General features: G+C 43.8%; 1 protein-coding gene across 4 annotated transcripts in view; it reads right to left on the bottom strand.

Moving 5' to 3' along the window:
* Positions 1 to 19,721, bottom strand: part of SEL1L3 (SEL1L family member 3) — a 97,954-nt gene that overhangs the window by 60,334 nt on the left and 17,899 nt on the right. For all 4 annotated transcript variants that reach the window (XR_014143079.1, XM_081812531.1, XM_081812530.1 and 1 more), the window contains exons 3-7: positions 14,040 to 14,166; positions 12,286 to 12,407; positions 11,588 to 11,703; positions 8,782 to 8,840; positions 779 to 911 (exon numbers count right to left, since the gene is read on the bottom strand). Coding sequence is in view for 3 of the 4 variants with exons in the window: in XM_081812531.1 (XP_081668657.1) it covers positions 779 to 911; positions 8,782 to 8,840; positions 11,588 to 11,703; positions 12,286 to 12,407; positions 14,040 to 14,166 (557 nt within the window). In the remaining variant the exon portion in view is untranslated. The remainder of the gene's footprint in view (positions 1 to 778; positions 912 to 8,781; positions 8,841 to 11,587; positions 11,704 to 12,285; positions 12,408 to 14,039; positions 14,167 to 19,721) is intronic.

Genomic DNA, 19,721 nt, shown 5'->3' with positions numbered 1-19,721 from the left:
TCTCTGTAGGGGCTCTGAGATGGACCCATGGATAGTAGGGCTCTGCATTGTTCTTCCTTTACTTTGCCTAATGACTCCTGTTTTCCCCAGAACAAATCCCGCAGGGTCACGGGAATGCCCTAAGATTCCTTGTTCAGGTATCTGGTGATCTCCTTACCAAGGCAGAAAAAGACACCTCTGTAAAGGTGGACAGTCCCTGTCTCCCTGCAGCAGCCCGGGGGCAGCTGGCCTGGAGAGCTGGACAAGCCCATCTGTAGGTAGGTTTTGGAGGCGAGGGTCACGGTGTAGTAGGTTCGGTCCTCCACAATGTCTACAAGTCCAGCCAACCCACCCCAGTGGGAGCCCAAGGCCTGCGTGTCTGAAGAGAGCAGCAAACAGAACCAAGATTTTCATTTGCTAGAGTGTCTCCTCTTCAGATACTTTAAATAATAGCACATAAAAGAAGCTCTATCAAATAACTAAGATTCTCTCCTTTCATTAGCTTAATCACTGGATAGGCAACCACCTGATAAAAATCTACTCTATAATTAAGCTAGGAGTTATTAAAACAGAGGAAGTAAATGGTTTCCATTTTGTGAGTACTAAATGAACCAAACCTTAACAGAAATCTATTCTCGAGTTTGCTGGGGGAAAAGCCTCCATATTAATTACATTTGATGACAGAGCCAATGCGAGGTCCAGCGTGGGTAAATCTTTTGCTTACAAGAGGTTCCACATGCTGGAGCCACACACCCAACACGCATGAACACCCAGTAGCTTCTCCATGCCCGGGGCTCACCTGTGCAGGACGCAGAGCGTGGAGACGATGGTACTTCAGGGGTCCGAAAAACCCTTCAATGCCGGCCACATACCTGCTCCCTCCAATAAGGAAGTATCCAGCAGTGTCATTATAATAGAAATCCTCTCTGAAGCTACAGAAGAATAAAGAGTTAAGAGAGCTCTTGGTCTGAACCAGATCTTTAAAAAAGAGGCTCTTTCATTGACCCTCCTTTCTTACACCCCCAAATTTCTTCAGTCCTTCACACTGAGTTCTAACAGATAAGACCATGGTGGGATCAGACACACTTGGGCTAGGATCCCAACTCTGCTATTTTCCAGCTGTGTGACCTTGGACCTGTCCCTTACCTTCTCTGAGACCGAGTTTTCTCATTAGCAAATTAGTTCCTCAATAATTAGATTCTTAGGAGGATTCGTGAAATGTAAAGCCTTGCGCCCAGCAGAGTGCCTGGCCTCGTAAATCCTCGGTACCTGCCGGCTTTTGATATTGGTATAATTGTTTGGAATTGGAAACCTTTGGAATCACTAGTCTTAATTGGAAATGTTTTGCTCTAAAAAAAAAAAAAAAAACACCTTGTTGAATGGATACATTGACTGGATAGAAGGTGGCTGCAAAGGAAAACTAAGAACATATCCTATTAGATAAGAACCGAGGGATAATTCGGAGTGAGGAGGAAGAGGCTGAACACCAGAGCCTTGTACTGAAAGACTTGAAGGAACAGGAAGGAAAATGGAGGGAAAATTGGGCCACCACGAATAAAATGCACAAAATTATTCCTTTCTGCATTGTTTATACTCACCAAAGACTGGACAACCCCAGGCGTCTTTCAGGGAGGACTGGCCCAAAGCCATCCAATGGACCCTAAATGTGAGCCTTTTATTCATATATAGCTTAAAAAAGGAACAGAGGGCTCTGTGTACTGACCTGGAGAGATCTCTAATATATTAAGTGAAAAAAAGAAAAACAAAAGTGGAACGAAGAGCATATACTTTTTATCCAAGAAAGAGGAGAATGGATTTTTTTTTTTGTATTTGCATTTTAAAAACTCTAAGTATATACTGCAAGAAATTAATAATAGTATTTCCCCAGGGCATGGAGGGTAGGGGATGGAGTGGATAGAGGCAGAGGTAGGAGCAAGACATCTAACTGTACATCTTTTCATATAGTTTTGATTTTTTTAAACAGGCATATTTATTGCCTATTTAAAAACTAAAATAGGATATGTGAACAAGGTGGGATCAGAGCCTATGAAGACAGCAGGTTGGAGGGAGGGGGTCAAGACAAGCATCAAGTGAGAAGCCAGACAAAGAGGAAAGAGTCAGGGAAGGCAGAGGGCAGATGGGAAGCAGACGGAAAGAAAACAAAATGTCAGGCAAGCCTCCAGGAGCCCAGCAAGTCGCGAAAGCAATGGGCCAGGGTGATGCCGACAGGGACAGGGCAAGATACCAGCAGTTAGACCAGAGAAGCCAAGCAACCTGGAGTTATCCCAAGAGAGGGGATGTACTGACTGTTACCAAGGAACCCGAACCCTAGCAGGTGCGCCTGGTTGGAGAGGAAGATGAAAGGGAGAAGGAATGAGACTCTGACATCAACAGACGGCAGCAGAAGTGAATGCTTAGAAATTAGCTTTACACAAATGCGGCTAAAACGGAAAAGGAGTGCTTCTTCTCCTGATATTTTTCTTTTCAGGATCTCAGGCTTGATGGTCCGTCCCTTTATTTTCCACTGGGACCACAAAGTTATTATCTCTGAGAGCTGTGAATTGATTTTGTTTTTCAAGACCGTAGAAAGACTTAACGTTCCAGCCACCCTCACGATGACGTAATACCTGGCACTTGAGGGATACAAAACTTCTACAATAGAAGCTCTCTTAATGGAACTCGGCTCAACCAACTCACCAGCGCACCTGCTGGCTATCCCTGCAACGTGTTGGATGCTCGCTGGCTGGCGCCTACTCTCTGGATCCTTAGTCTTCTCATTGTTTAAATAGAGATGATAACAGTATGTACCGACTGGGCTGTTGTGAGGATTAAATAAACTAATATTTAAACAAAGTAAGAATAAGAAGTGTCTGTTCCCAAACCTGACAGTGCCAACTGTATGGTCATTGAGATTATACAATTTAATGAACTATTATGTCATTCAATAAAATATGGATTGGGAAGAAAGCGTTGTTCATTCTGTAACAATTAAGTTGAATATTTTGGGTTGACTCAGAAAAGAACGGTTGCTTAAAAAGTGTGGAATTAGGACAACGGTAAAAGATTCAAAAAAAAAAGGAAGAAATCTAGACATATCTTGGCTTTGATAGTTTCACAAGGGTCTTTGTTTTCTTTCCATTTCTAAGAAACAAGAATTGGGTGCTGTTTATGCAAGAAAGACCACAGGGAAGTCCAATCGGTAGATTCAGAACAAAGGAAAGGCCCTATCTGGAAAGACTGGTAGATGAATGTACTTTTCTGTGTTTTAATTAAAATAAAATATTTATGGTAAGTATCTTTTTAAATGGATCTTTGCTTTAACTGAATTTTTCAACTAATCATTAAATTACTTGGTCCCTATGGTACTGGATTGTAATTTTTGGTTTTTTTTTTTATCATTATCATAATATAACTGCAACATTGTGGTTTATAAGCAATATATATTTGGGGGCACGTGGGTGGCTCAGTTGGTTAAGCGTCCGACTCTTGATTTCGGCTCAGGTCACGATCTCGGGGTTGTGAGACTGAGCCCTGCATCGGGCTCTCCACTCAGTGTGAAGCCTGCTTCAGATTCTCTCTCTCTTTCCCCCTCTGCCCCTCCCTCCACGCATTCGTACGTGTGTGCTTCCCCCCTTCTAAAATAAATAAATCTTAAAAAAAAAAAAAAGATGGGGCGTGGGTGTCTCAGTCGTTGAGCATTTGCCTTCAGCTCAGGTCACGATCCCAGGGTCCTGGGATCGAGCCCCACATCGGGCTCTCTGCTCAGCAGAAAGCCTGCTTCTCCCTCTCCCACACCCCCTGCTTGTGTTCCCTCTCTTGCTTTCTCTCTCTCTGTGTCAAATAAATAAATAGAAGCTTAAAAAAAAAAAAAAGGAATATGTATTTGGTCTTTGTCCACAGTTCCTGGCTCACAATGCTTCCCAAACCCTTGGGACCTCCTAAGTGTTGAAAGTAGTAAAGACGTCTTTTGTTATATCAAAGAAGGTGACTCCACCCAAAGGCGGAGGCTGGTTCCCAGGTGGACCAACAATGTGACTAGAGGATTGAAACTTTTAGTTCTACTCCCCAACCTCCAGGGAGGGGAGAAGGGCTGCAGGTTGAATCAGCCAGTGGCCGATGTCTTAGTCAACCATGACTGTGTAATGATGCCTCCATAAAAACCCTAAAGGAGGGGCGCCTGGGTGGCTCAGTCGTTAAGCGTCTGCCTTCGGCTCGGGTCATGATCCCGGGGTCCTGGGATCGAGCCCCGCATCGGGCTCCCCGCTCCGCGAGAAGCCTGCTTCTCCCTCTCCCACTCCCCCTGCTCGTGTTCCCTCTCTCGCTGTATCTCTCTCTGTCAAATAAATAAAATCTTTAAAAAAAAAAAAACCCTAAAGGACTGGCACGTCTGGGTGGGTCAGTCGGTTGAGCATCTGCTTTCTGCTCAGGTCACGATCCCAGGGTCCTGGGATCGAGTCCCCCATCAGGCTCCTTGCTCAGCGGAGAGCCTGCTTCTCCCTTTGCCTGCCACTCCCTCCGCTTGTGCTCTCTCTCTCTCTCTGACAAATAAATAAAATAAAATCTTAAAAATAAAAACAACCTTAAAGGACTGGGGGAGAGCCTCAAGGTTGGTGACCACATGGAGGCTGGGGAGAGTGGCACACCTGGAGAGGGCATGGGAGCTCTGTGCCCTTTTCCCAGCCGTCACCCCATGTCTCTTCACCTGGCTGTTGATTACTATCCTATATCAGATCCTTTAATAAACGGGTAAATGTAAGTAAGTACTTCCCTGAGTTCTGGGAGCTGCTCTAACAAATCAAAAGAACCTAAGGAGGAGGTCCCTGGAACCTCTAATCTCCAGTCTGGGGCTTGCCACTGGCGTCTGAAGTGGGGGTGGGGGTCATCTTTTAAGACTGATCCTTCCCCTGTGGCATCTGATACTATCTCTGGGAAGACAGTGGTGGAGTTGAGTTGAATTCTTGGACACCCTGATGGTGTCTCAGAATTGCTTGGTGTGGGTAGGAGGGAAGCCCTCCCCCATCTTGGAATTGGGTCTGGGAACCCAAAAGGAACAGCTAAGTAGGAAATCTTTCCAGCCTGCTCTCCATCCACCTCAGAGCCTCTACATTTTTCTCCTCTTAAATCCCCTCCGTGGCTGCACAAAGATTGCAAGCGCTTCCTTGTACTGTGTGTGCCCTGTTTGATGGTCATCAATTTCACGGACATAAAAGCTGAGCTAGACAGTTCCAAAGCCTAGGCCGTCATTTTTGGAAACCTCAGACACACTGGCAAACTATCTTTACTCTTATCTGGACATAGGAGACCGCCTCAGTTTATAACTGCCAAGCTCCAGCAGCCCGAACAAATCTCTGACGTCGTTAAATAAATCTCACTCAGAATTAGGAAACAGCCCCAGCTCGACAGTTCTTTAGTAGGGAAACTTAGAGCTTCAAATTAGCCATCCCTCTCCCCGCTTAGAGTAATTATCATCTCAAATGTCCCTTCTTTGGGACCTGCTGTAAATTCTGACCCCCTTGAGTATCCTCTGAAACTATCCTATTCGATTCCTTTCCAGAATTCACAATTTGTAATTTTATATTTATTTATGAATTTAAGATCTGTCTCCCCCACTGATCTTTCTCTTTCTTCCTTTCTTTCTTTCTTTCTTCCTTCTTTCCTTCCTTCCTTCCTTCCCTCCTTCCTTCCTTCCTTCCTTCCTTCCTTCCTTCCTTCCTTTTCTTTCTTTCTTTCTTTCTTTCTCTCTTTCTTTCTTTCTTCTCCCTGAAGGTAGGGACTGACTGTATTCTCTTCGTTCATCATTTTATTCCCAGAATCCGGCACTGTGTCAGGTGCATGGTAGAGGTGTTGGATGAATGGGTGTATATTGGATAAATGAATGAAGGCTAAACACTGTACAGGCCTGAAGTTGTTACCTGTTACCCAGGGTCACTGACAGCCTTTCATCTGTGTGGAGCACTGCACTTCTGAGCACTTAATTACTGATCTTTCCACACTACCTTGATGGGACAGCATTATGTTTACATGACAACAAGGAGTAAAAAAGAATGCCTATAACCATCTGAAATATCTGGTGTTTAGTTCACTGGGTTGGCCCACTCTAAGATCTCTCTGATGGATGAGATTCCAAATATCTAACCACAGGAATCCCAGGTAAGCCCGACATTAAATCTTCAGTTCTTCTATTGATGGGTGAGGTCCCCGGAGTACAGGAACAGCAGCTGAGGAGGTGGCCAGGGACACTCCTGGGTCTGGGGACTGCCTCTATTACCAGGTCAGGGACCATTTCAGTGTTTGTTTGTTTTTAAGATTTTATTTATTTATTTGACAGAGAGACACAGCGAGAGAAAGAACACAAGGAGTGGGAGAGGGAGATGCGGGTTTCCCGCGGAGCAGGGAGCCGATGCAGGGCTTGATCCCAGAACCCCGGGACTGTGACTTGAGCCAAAGGCAGACGCTTAATGACTGAGCCACCCAGGTGCCCCCATTTCAATGTTTTATGTGGAATGTCGAATCGGTCTGTACCTGAAAATCCTCCTTTCCGGAATCTTATATGATCACGCGGATTCTGTATTTACTTAAAACTTTTATTTTTTGTTCATTGTATATTCCTTACATTAATTTTTATTTCTTACAATATTATATTAAATGTCATTTATCATGATTACTGTTAGGAGTTAAATTGTGTCATTCCCCCCACCGCAGATTCATACGTTGAAGTCTGAACGCCCAGACTTTCAGAATGTGACCTTATTTGGAAAGAGGGCCATTGCAGATGTAATTAGTTGAGATGAGGCCATACTAGCAGAATGGGCCCTCAATCCAGTATGACTGGTGTCCTCGCAGAAGGGGAAATATGAAGGACACACACAGTAACAGGGAAAATGCCGCGAAGACTGGGACCCCGCCACTACAATCCCGAAGCTGTCAGAAGCTGGAGAGAGGCCTGGCAGGCTCAGAGCCTAGACCAGCTCTTTCCCCAGACCTTTCAGAGAAAGCACGGCCCTGCTGACACTTGACCTTGGACCTCTAGCTTCTAGAAATATAAGACAATAATTTTCAGTTGTTTAAGCCACTCAGCTTGGGCTGCTTTGTTCCAGCAACACTAGCAAACTAATACAATTACTGAGTTTTTTGGCACCTCCTTAAATTTTATGTGGAAGGCATAGGTCTCTCTGCATCCCAGGCGCAGGCCTGGATCACCCTGTGATCTCTCCATCTGCAATTCACTCATGCCAGCATCTAGGTCACTGGGATGTATGGTGAAAGGAAGCTTTTACACAGAGAATGAAAAAAGCCTATGAAAGCAATCTTTTGTCAAAAACGTCCTGGGCTCGGGGTTGGGCACCCGGAGAGAAAGGAGAAGGTATTATTCCAGACTTCGCATCCCCAAAACGCAAACCCTCGATCTCTGGGGCCCACTGTGCAGAGCGGGGCCCCGGACAAGGCTCCCAAAGGAGCCACACATCATCGGTTTCTCCAAGCTCCCAGGGCTCTCTTATTCCTGAACTCTGTTCTACAACAAAACTCATGTCTGTTGAACGCTTTCTGACTGGTCTAAGTCCACGTGGCCCCCTTTCAGACTTCCCCTCTGTTCTCAGGCCTCAGCCTCTCTGTTCCCATACAGCTGTTAACATCACCCCTGACCTTCTCTTTGCAGGCTAAAGAATAACACCTCTTTAGCCTTTCCTTACAACTGTAATCATTTAATCCGGCCCTGAAAATAAGAATTGTTCTATGTGTCCAGAGCCTGAAGGCCATCAGTTTGACTTAAATGTAAACCGAATGGTGGGAGGAGAGGGTCTGGGGTGGGGGGGGAGAGAGAAAAGCAGGGTGTATGCCCCGCTCCGTTCCCTTGTCTCTATCTCTCCTGGTGTTCCTTTCTTCAATAATTGGTTTCCAAGAAAATCTGGCTTGTATGAGGAGTCTGAGTGAACGAGCCTGTTCGGAGAGACAGTTTCCTGCTTGCTGTAGTAAAGTAGCTACATGAGCCCCCCGCCCCCAGCCAAAGTGCCTGATACATTTTTTTAAATTATCCAGACAAAGCTGGTACGTGTGTATTATACATGCATACATAAATTATACATATAAAGCTGGTAGTTTTTGTTTCTTTTTTTTACATTTATTCTTAAGCATTTGAGTGTGTGTGTGTGTATATATATATATTATCTAGCCATGTTGAGGTATTCTGAGTTCCCAAAGGAGACTGCCCCACGGTTCTGCCCCTAGAAATCCCGCTATTAGACAGGGGTGTAGGGGCAAACGTAAAAATTATGAAACACAAGGCAAAGGACCCAGTTCTCAGTTTCTGTAACTCTCGTGGAGAATGGTTACATGAGGATGAAAAGTTACACCAATAGCAATAGTTGCATGCATTTCAAATTTAGATTATAAACATAAATATGAAGACTGTCTGCTTTTATGTTTTATACTAGGCCAAAGTTACCAACCATTCTCAATAAGCAACATTAATATGTTGATTTGTTTTTCAGAATCCTTCATAGAAGATAATTTTCAAAGAAAATGAATTATCAAGTGCCATGAAAGGAAGGATTTACAATGAGATCTGGAGAGAGGAATAGTTTCTCTTCTTAGAAAAAAATGTTGTGGGGGAAGAGAGGGGAGTTTGCGGATGGAAAACAAAAAAATTGCGAAGACTGGGCTTTAGGGCAGACCAGACACAGTCCATGCTCAAAAGCTGAATAAGGGGGTGTGGGAAGAACATTAGGGTTGAGGGCTAACGTATGACGATTTCTTAATCCTTATCCAACATCATGTTGAATAAACAGAAAATATCGCACTTACCTAATGGTCTGATTATGGTAGCTTTTCAAATCCTGTCCAATGCTGGTGGTGACTACGATCTGTGTGGGAGAAATACACAAGATCAATTATGCCCCAACACCTCACATCATAAATACGGTCCTAGGTATAAATTACTCATAAAATGGACTGCGTAGCCTCTCACCTGATCCATTTCTGCAGAAATAAAAGTAATACTTTACTAGCCCTGTGTACATTTTAAGATTAAAGAAATTTAATTTCTCCAAATGACTTCACATGGTAACCATAGCCATCATGCAGTTTCCCCCAGTGGGGTTCAGATATTTCCAAGCTATAAGCCACAGCTTTGCTTGGTTTACTTGTGCTCAAAATTTTGTTGCATAGGAAGAGAAGGAAATGCATAAGATACTATAAGAGGTTTATGAAATTTTACTTTGATTCCATGAGAGCCTTCGGGGGAGAAACAAGTTGGTGCTGAGCATTCTGCACGCACTGCTGCTCCCCACTCTCTTTCCCTAAGCATGGAGAATCATCATTGTCTTTTCAACAGTGACAATGTTTTTGTTGATAATGTTGTTAGCTGTCACGCATTCTTCTCGTGTCTTGGAGGGCTACTACAACGTAAGCCCCTGGAGCTAAGGGGCTCCTTCTCCCCCCAACCCCCACCCCCAGTGCTAGCACTGAGCAAGGGTTTAGAAAATATGTGCTGAGCTAACGAGGGTCTCAAAGGTGTGGCTACAACACTGTCTATGAGAGGCAAACGAACACAAAAACCAACCCAATTCATCCGTATGCAACATGTTGGCTTAGAGAAGAAAATGACTCCAATCAGTTGTTTCTCTAAACCAGCCACTGGCTTTAAGTCACTTGTCCATTTAGTCAAAGCAGTGAGTACGGTAGTCCCACCACAGAGGCGGATGTCATGTGGAAAAACAATAATACGGTTTTAGGGACCTATAGATATATTAGGAAGACAAGATAGGATGGAAAGAAAGTAGGACAAATGGGAAAAGTCTACCAAACAACAACAACAAAAACCCAACCCTACTTCTTTTTTCTTTCCATCCAATCTGGTCTTTTTAATCCTTACCCCAACGTACTCTGCTAAATTAAATTCATCTCCTTAATTAAAGGACTACTTTGATTAACTCTGTTCCGGCTCGAAAATCTTCCATGACACCCTGCCACCTTGCAAATAGAAATCCAGATTCCTTGATAGTCAAGATTGTCCACATGCTACCCCTAAAGACATTTTGTTTCTTCTATTAGTTTTCTACAGTCTGCAAATTTCCACTCCAACCTGGTTTATCTGCTAACCCCCAGTGATGTGCTAAAATGTTCCCTCGTCTCCTCTCCATCTCAATTCCACCCAATCCGTAGGAACCTTCCCTGTGAAACCTTCCCCGAGCATCCCAGCATGAAGTGCTACCTCTCTTCCCCGAGTCAATATGAATCATTTGGTAATTAAGCTCTCCTTATGACATCCTGTCACCTGAGTAATGCTTCTCCCATAAATAGTCGATAAGCTCCGTGAGCAAAGAGCCTTGCATACATAAGGTGCAAAATAAATCTGTGATTTGCTCTGATGGTTTGATACCCGCTTAAGTGACACAGGGTACTGAGCTGACCTTCACCTTCACCTCAGGAGCAAGCAGCAACCAAGCTGTAATGCCATAATAATCCCTATATAAGTGGGAAGCTGGACAACAGACCACAGCTAGGTCACCTCACGTTAAGGAAACCAACAAACATACAAAAAAATCCCAGCTAACCTTTTACAGACTCTTCTTAGGGAGGCAACAAGGACTGACCTGATTTCTTTTCTCTCCAGGAAAAGGAAATGTGATAAACATAAACACCAAGGGAAGCCTGTGTCTTATCTAATACATAAGACAAACAACAGGTCTCTCCCACTTTTGTTACCGGAAAATCACAAATCAATAAGAAAAGCTGATGAGGAAGTAAAGTAACAAGAAAAAACGTAGCACGTCGGCATCAAATACATCGAGAAATGGAATGGTCTTCAATTATAACAACAGATTTGCCATAATCCATAAAATCTGCGTTATGAGAGTTTGAAGCAGTTATGTGCTGTGTTTTATAGTACAAAGCAGATAAATCCCCTCTGTCCCACCAGAATGATCACTTAGGTTTGTTGGTTATTAGTTGCTTAATGCCAAACGTCAGCAATTGTGTAACTGCCAAGAACAGTCAGACCATTTCTTGGCTGAACTAGCCAATAAATTTCCGGTAAAGAAAAAAAGTCATAGATCTGATAACACTGTGTAAACATGACCGATGCTGTTTTAACATTTATCTCCACAAATCTCCCCCAGGGGAGAAAAACAACGGAATTGCTCAGATAATTGTGGACATAGAGCAGGCTATATTATTTACTCATTCACAGTATGGTCGAAAGAAGCACTTTAGAAGTTAATTAAATGGGGGGCGCCTGGGTGGCTCAGTTGGTTAAGCGACTGCCTTCAGCTCAGGTCATGATCCTGGAGTCCCGGGATCGAGTCCCGCATCGGGCTCCCTGCTCGGCAGGGAGTCTGCATCTCCCTCTGACCCTCCTCCCTCTCATGCTCTCTGTCTCTCATTCTCTCTCTCGCAAATAAATAAAATCTTTAAAAAAAAAAAAGAAGTTAATTAAATGGGATGGGATGCTCATGATTTAAACTTCCATCTACAAACGTTTGCTTGAAGAAGTGTAGAGTTGTAAAGAGTTTATCATTTACCACACATTTGCTCTTGCAGGCGCCCTTGCTCCCTCCCTTTACCGCAACGCCTAACATGGAGGGACTCAACGGAGCGAGCGCACAGATACCTGGCCTCCGTTAAAAGAGATATCCAGTCGAAACCACTCCTTCAGAGGCATGGTGAATTTCGTTTTCACAGCAAGGTCTTCTCCTTTGACGAGATGCATTTGGATATGCAAGTGGCCTACAAGGAAAAGTAAAGCTCGTGAAAAACGACAAAAAAATACTGAGGACGGGGGTGCCTGGGTGGCTCAGTCGTTAAGCGTCTGCCTTCGGCTCAGGTCATGATCCCGGCGTCCTGGGATCGAGCCCCGCATCGGGCTCCCTGCTCCGCGGGAAGCCTGCTTCTCCCTCTCCCACTCCCCCTGCTTGTGTTCCCTCTCTCGCTGTCTCTCTCTCTCTGTGTCAAATAAATAAATAAAATCTTAAAAAAAAAAAAATACTGAGGACGGCATGATGTGACTGCACCTTTCTGACAATTGTCCTAAGGAGCTCTCCGACCAGAACGTGTGCCTTCTCCCTACAGACAAGAAAAAAGCAAGCAAAAGAACGCACAAGTGGATTCCTTCCTAAAGAAGACATGTGTTTTAAGCTTCCAGGGGAAAAAAAAAAGGAAAAAAGAAAAGTTGAAAAGAATCCGCATTTAAAAATCACTGCTCTCACTGAACTGCCACGTTGACGGTATCTTTCTTAATTCCAGACATATCTGCCAAAGGGAGCACAAGAAAACTACCATATCATTTTAAAGGTTCCATTTCATACTTACCCTCTTCAGTGAGAAATACAGACGGTGTGCCGTACATCTCATTAGAATCAACAAAGTACAGAATCCCACAGAGATTGGCCTTGCAATAATGGAGTAAATAAAGCCACAATGAAACAGTAAACCTACAAGAGTGAGGAGAAAGAAAAAAATCTGCAGATTGATATCATCCAAGAACAGATAATTATAGTTGACAAGGACCAAGTAAATTGCTTTCTTTCCAACGAAGGGATGAATTTGCCTTCATGTTCATCATGGGAGATCAGCTTGCAAAGCTTGATTTTTGAGACAAAGGAGGTAGTTACAGTAACTGTGAAAGACAGGAGTTAAGAATCATTGTACAAAACTAGCAGACATTGTATCTTGCACCAAAAACTCTGTTTCTGTGCCTCTTGGAGAATCTCACATGCCTGCCATTTGAATTCTTGATTAGGGTTTAGGAAGCCAGACATAAAATAAAAATCTGGATTTTAATAAGAGGTGATTTGATAAGAAGCTATTCTAATTTCAATGATTAAAAGAAAAAAAAACATAATTAGGGCTTTTTGAGCAATTTTGTTTCCTTCCAAGATAAAAGCCTTAAGGTAGAAAAGTGTCGTAATCTGTAAATGGCATTGCTATATGTTAATTGGGACACGTAGATACTATTTTAATGCACACATTAGGTTGTTCAGGATCACAGTTCCGTCTGACCCATATGGAACAACTAATCTAATTGTTCCATTTCTGGACCGGGGCTATTTTAGTTGAAAAAAGTATTGTACATCTGTGATTTGTGGGCTGAGAATAAAATAACAGTAGTCAACTAGGACACATTTAGCCAAGATGTGAGATCCATCCATCACTCAGCAAATATTTGCTGAACGCTTGCTTGATGCCACGCATTGTGTTAGTGACCAGCAGTTCCAAGATGGGGAACTGGGAGTAACTGCATTTTGCAGGTCAAACAGGAATCAAGGTCAAAACAAATGTACCAAGTTCTCGCCATGACTCCAGTAAGCAATTCACAGTTTGGGTTAATGTGGCCATGGCCCCGAGTTCTTCGGGGAGATATCCAAACAAGTCCTTTAGAATCTTCTGGGCTTTCTAATCTGGCCTCAGAATCAGTTGGTGAGATATGCAAACAGATGGTGTCACACAACTCCCTCCTGACCCACCCAGCTGAGCAAGCTCATGAAGATAAGTTATTACAAGGAAGCTTAGCAAGAACATACGCTCAGTAAAGTGAGTCAAGATCTTTCTACAGCCAGCAGCATGGGAAGAATTAAATCACTCTGCTAAATCCATCCAGTCTGAGGTGAACCAGGAACTGTTTTCAGCATCTTCAATTCAGCAGAAGGAAAAAAATATATCTGGGTTTTGCTGAAATCAATGGAGGAGATCAGAAGTTGTGAGATTTCAAGCAGCTCATCCAATCTTTCAAGACCGAAAAAGCAAAGCAAAAGCAGCGGTGTGCGCTGGCTACGGCTGGCTGCACCCCAAAGCTTGCAAGGCCTCAGGCTCCCACACCTTGCTCCCCTGCTCGTGACATTCCTGGGACCAGCACAGAAAGTCCAAGGCAAACTGAGGACTGCTAATGGCAAGAATAATTCGAGAACGCTTTGGACCACAAATTCTGTCTAAGCGGAGTGGATCTCCACATTTTCCCGTAGCATATCACCATGGTGTGTCCTCCTAAGGGATTCCACGAGCCTGTCCTGGTCTTCAGATTAAACAGAGTACTGCCCCACCAGCCCCTGTCATCTGCCCATTCTTACACTGGGTAATCTATCCGTTGGCGTCGGGTGGCCTCCAGCTCTCGGTTGTGAAACCTTGGGAACTTCTTCACAATGCCTGTGTTTTCTCCACTGGAGGCATAGAGAAAGCCCAGGAGGGTGACCACATCTGCGAACAGCAAGAACACCTGCCTTTCAATTATCTCCAGAAAAGCACTGCTTCCCCAATCACGTTCTTCCTGGAACCCTCTCCCCAGCTCCAATCAAACAGTTACAAGAAAGCATCTGAAAATATCAGCAAACGTTTATTGAACACCGATTATATGCTGGGCGCCTGCTAAGCCCTTTACAGAGAGCTGTCTCAATTGGTGTTCACAGCAACCCCGTAAAGGAGATTGTAGTATGAGTCCCGATCTACAGATGAAAAGCCCGAGGCATAGAGGTAAGATAACTCACCTAAGGTCACAGCTAATAAGAGGTAGAGCCAGATTTGATATTCAGGCTCGGGTTCTAGGTTCTTAACCATTTCACCTGCTGCCCTCCCAGTGCTAAGGAAAACATTTGGAATTTGTGCGACAATAGTTAACAGTTATCACGTGAGTAGCCCTGGATCCCATCCACACTGCTGTGAATAGGCCTATATCTCATTTAGCTAGCTAGCTACCTACAGAAATTCATTTAATCCTCATTATTATCCCCATTCTGCAGATGAGGAAATGGAGGCACAGCTGCCCAAATGGTAGCTAATGTTGATATAACACAGAATGTGCCAGGCAATGTGCTAAGCATACCATTCCGGGAGCGATCTCATTTAATTTCACAGCTATCAAACGGGTGTTATTATTATGCCCATTCAACAAATGAGAAAACTGAGCCCTAGAGAGGACTGCATAGTAAGAGGTGGAGCTGGGACTCAAACTCAGGCAGTTTGGTTTCAGAATTCATGCGCTTAGAAGTGCACAGGTTTTTTTCTTCTGTGCAGACTTTCCAATACACTCCACACATTACTCTATGCAAAAATGACCTACCAAACCCCTTAAAACTAGGGAGCCTTTCTCTTTATTTTGCAAATGCGGGAGAATTCTGTGGCTCTAGAGAAGATGGGGTGTCCTTAACAAGTCTTAAAAGGAGAACTGCATTATCTCATCTATATTTAATACCTACTGCTTTAAACGAGGCCACAATAATTTTTTTTATTTTCCATACCCAGCCCTCCCTTGGAAGGAAAAAAAAAAAAATCACTGAATTCAACTGAAGAATAAAGAACTCTTTTCTCTTTCTTAAAATGCTCTTATGTCTGTGATTAAATGGTGGAAATCATCTATTTTGCTGGGCTTCCTGGAAAGGGAAGAGTTAACTTCTAAGCAAGTCATCAAATGCCTCTATTGGTACAAATTATGGGAGCCTCAGCCTGGGCTATTGGAGACCCCAGCTCTCATTCCTCAATGGAGAGAAGTATCTTATTATAGAGAGACAGGTACCTCTGGTTCATTAAAACTTAGAAATCACAAGAGCAAAGTGTTCATAATCTCAGACCCCTATCAGTATATCTAATAGAATTAAATAATATAGAGCCAAATTGTCCCCAGTGTCCACAAATCTCCCTGTTTGGTGAGAGGTAGAGAGGCATTTGAAGACTCAGAAGGATAGAGTTATCAATTCCAACAGAAACAATGCAAACTTTTTTTTTTCTTAACTTGACCTCAATTTGGGGACACTAGTCTTGCTGGTCTATTACAGGGATGGGTAGGGGGACTGGAAATGGAAATACTGCAGGGGTGCCTTTGGAATCCAGGGAGAAAATCGCCAAGCGGTTGCTGTCGGCCCAACCTTGGTTTGGCTTCCACTGTGTGGAGTGGAACATAAAAGACCAGATGGCCACGTTAGCCCCCTAGGAGGCCTTCTGCTGGTGATTGCTGTTGAGTTACCTAGTGTGCAGTAGAAACATTTATCAAAAGGAGCAGGATTTGATTCTGTCCAACCTGACTCCAGTAAAAGGAGGCTTCATAAAGAGGTTTCCAAAGTGAAAGGAGTTAAAAGTCAATGCTGATGAGCCTCTCCTTTATCCAGGGATCAAAGTAAAGTGGGTTGAGCAGGAGAACTTGCAGCGAAAGATGTGCAAGGAAAAAAAGTCTAAGACCAAAAGATCTAAAATAAATTTTACAAAAACACATACCTTTTGTACCCAACAAAACCAAAGCGATGGCGGCTTTCTTGTAAAATCTGCAGCTTGAATAGTTCTATGATTTGGAGTTCTACTGCAATTTTTCCTTCAGTATAATATTGCCTTCCCATTTACTTAGAAATAATAAGAATGAACTTTCGGAGCCCGAAAAGGATGTTAGAATTCAGTTAGCCCAGGGTAACACACAGGCTTGTTTTCTATTAAGTGATTGTGGCTGCTTGGAGCACCATGCTTGATTAGCGATGGCTGTCGTGGACACTAGAATGGGGGGTAACAACACCAGTATCATTCTCCATGAAAAAATTTACAGGTAGGAAAACTTAAGTCCAAAGTGGTTAAGAGACTTGCCCAGTTTCCTCTAGAATGTAAGTCCCAAGAGAACAGGAACATTGCCTCAATCATTACCCCATCCCTAGAGCCCAGAACAGTGCCCAACACTTGACAGAAGCTCCATAAATATTGAGGGAATGAATGAATGAAGAATGAACGAACGAACGAACGAACAAATGGGCACAGTATGGCCAAGTCAGGATCTGAACCTGCCTCTCTCTTGCTCAACTCCTTTCAGAGTTCTGTAATGTGTCCTATGCTGCCCAAATCAGATCACAGTCTCTCTTCCTTCAGACCCTTCCCCCAAATCCATTTCTCTGGCTGATCTTGAATGAAGAAGTTAGGTAGGAAAAAGGCATCATTACAACAAACATAAAATACCAGGAAGGCAGTTCAGATTTAGAACCCACCACCTTGACTGTTTTGCTTGTTTTATTTCCTCAAATTTTATAGCAAGAAGAGGCATTAGATTTTGTATGGCAAAAACTCCTTCATTTGGAGACAAGAAAAATGTGTTTCACCGAAGGCTGCATGGTTAATAAGAGATTCAGGTATGACTCAAAGCTGGTCTCCCGCTATAAACCAATGGACTTCTTATTAAACCACATCACATCTCACAGGTCTTCCCAAAGAGATGGGTGCTGCCTTGACCCTCCAGGACCCCACCCCCACTACCTATCCAGGCTCTCCTTCAGGGTAGACCTTGGCTCAGCAAGGGCCTCCTGGACCATCCTGCTTCAGCACAATGGCTAGCGCCTACGGAGCCTGACCAGGAGACCCTGTCTAATATTGGTTGTTAAGTACTTTGAACATCACCTCCGAGCAGGGTGGCTGGGGTCGGTCATGTAGCCCATTCTCCAGGTCAGCAGAGTGATCAGAGCCCTGACATGGATACCTGCTCTGGACACAGTCCCACATCCATGTAACAAAACCCTACTTGGGACGTGCTTCAAACACAACCACAATGGTGCAGCTGAGACCTCAGCCCATTTGTGGAGGAGAGATAGTCTTGAGGCAAAAAGTAACTGACTATAAGTCTGTAAGTGGAAACAGGAGGAAAAGAAGCTAAGATGTTCCAACCTGGAGAAGGAAAGCTAAAGTGCAGGTAACTCAACAGTGGTTTCCAAATGCAAGACATTAAAAGGCAGGAGTGTTCGGGTGTTTCATTTTCTTTAAAACCAAAGCCTGAGAACTAAAACTCAATTTTCTAGCAAGTATGATTTAGGTCAGAACTTCCCCAAAGGATACCAGGCAGTGAAGTGGGCGAGTAAGGAAGTTAGTGGAATATTCAATAGTAGGAGTGCTAAGAATAAAATAAATTTCACTCCCAGGAATTTATCCTGTGAACATACTTGTAGGTGCGTACAAAGATACGTGTGCAGGGATGTTTGGTGAAACCTTGTTGCTAATAGTAAAAGACTAGAAATGACCTGCATGACCATCAGCAGGGGACAGGTGAAATAAATTATGGGCTGTCCGGCAACAGGATGCTAAGCAGCTACTGAAAAGAATGAGGTCGTGTAGCATACACTGCTATAGAAAAATCTCTGTCGTATTGTTAATGAGTGCGGGACAGAGTTTATAGTGTCTTCCCATGTGTGTGTGAAGAGAGGGGCTCTCAACTTAAGGCTTATAGGAGCAAAGAACATTTCTGGAAAGAGACACAAGAAACTAGTGTGAGTGAGTTTGCCTCTAGGAAAAGGACAAGAACACAGGGTGGGTGGGAGCTCGCTCTTCCTCCAATCCCTTTTACACTATATGAATTTCTTTTACCAGGTACATATATTCCTTTTTAGGCTAAAAAAGCAGAGAACAAAGTCTGAGCACTCCCGTGCAGGCCGGGAGCTGGGGCCAGCCACATTCAGAGGCCTCCCCGCCCTGGGCCTCTGCGGCTGTTCAATCTGCTTCAAAGAGGCAAAGTCCAGTGGGTGAGGAAAACAGGATGATTCACATCAGTAAAAATTCAACTTAAAAAAAGAGTATTCCTTTCTAATTTAAAACCTGGGTTAGGGCTGTATTAGCATATTTCAGAGAGGCGGCATAGCAAAGCTTGGACTCCCGTGAAACAAGCTGAGCCTTGGTTTTTCTCCCCTGAAAAGAAAGGATGAGAATAATACTCTTTCCCATGGGACTATTACGAGGATTAAATGAGACAATGTGCACGGAAAAAGTGTTCTGAAAATCATAAAGGGCCACGCAGATGCGAGGCATTAATTGGTGTTATTACTGAGAAATTCAGACCACCATGATTAACTGGAGGGAAAAAAAGAACTAAGTCTCTATCTCTCTCTCTTTTAATAAAAGTGCCAAATATATAGTTCTCATAGTTATAAACAGTATCATCATGTCATTGACTTAAATAGTCTCACTGCATCAACTGGTATTTTCACAGAGACAGGTAAAGCCTGGCTCCCCTATCTGACTTAGCCCTTCCATGACTTTGTTGTAATGGAATTTTGTTATAAGAAATCATACTTCTAATCCATTGGATCTGAAGATGAGAACGGATTTTTGGTGAAAGGAAGAGAGTGGGAAAGAAGGAAGCTGCCATGTTCCCCAGTTTCTGAAGTAAGCGGCAAGATCAGAAAAATGTTCATATAGATGGACAGCAGGCCAGAATGTTTAATACACTTCAGCATGGCATTTCAGAGTCTTCAAAGTGTGGCCCCCAACCCGCTTTTCCAGTCTAATTTCCTGAATCGTCCAACTCACACCTGAGATTCTACCTGGGTGAACAAACACAGAGCATGAAGCTGCTACTCTGTATTTCCACCCTGTGGTGGACACTGGCAATCGATCCGCCCGCCACTCTTTCTCACTAGGCACAGACTCAGCCTCAGAATCCTTCTCAACACTATGCTCTAGGTGGCCATCCCCAAGCCCGCTGAGCTGGCGAGCAAGATGAAACCTATTTGCCACCCCTCCCACCGAGAGATGCAGGCTCATCGCCATTCTGCCACGAGGCTCCATTTTCTTCTCTGTACGATCTGGTTCATGCTTTCCCTTCTGCCTGGATGCCCTTCCCCCTACTCCTTTTCTGACTATGAGAACTCTACTCATCCTTCAACTCTCTGTTCAAAAGTCAGCTCCTCTGTGAAAAAAGCAAAGTTCTTGGGGCACCTGGGTGGCTCAGGTGTTAAGCGTCTGCCTTCGGCTCAGGTCGTGATCCCAGGGTCCTGGGATCGAGTCCTGCATCAGGCTCCCTGCTC

This window comes from Leptonychotes weddellii, chromosome 2, assembly GCF_054177405.1.
Source record: "Leptonychotes weddellii isolate Sample4059 chromosome 2, ASM5417740v2, whole genome shotgun sequence".
NCBI classification, from domain to species: domain Eukaryota; kingdom Metazoa; phylum Chordata; class Mammalia; order Carnivora; family Phocidae; genus Leptonychotes; species Leptonychotes weddellii.
The sequence above is the reverse complement of the archived record's forward strand: the minus strand, read 5'-3'. Positions and strand labels throughout refer to the sequence as shown.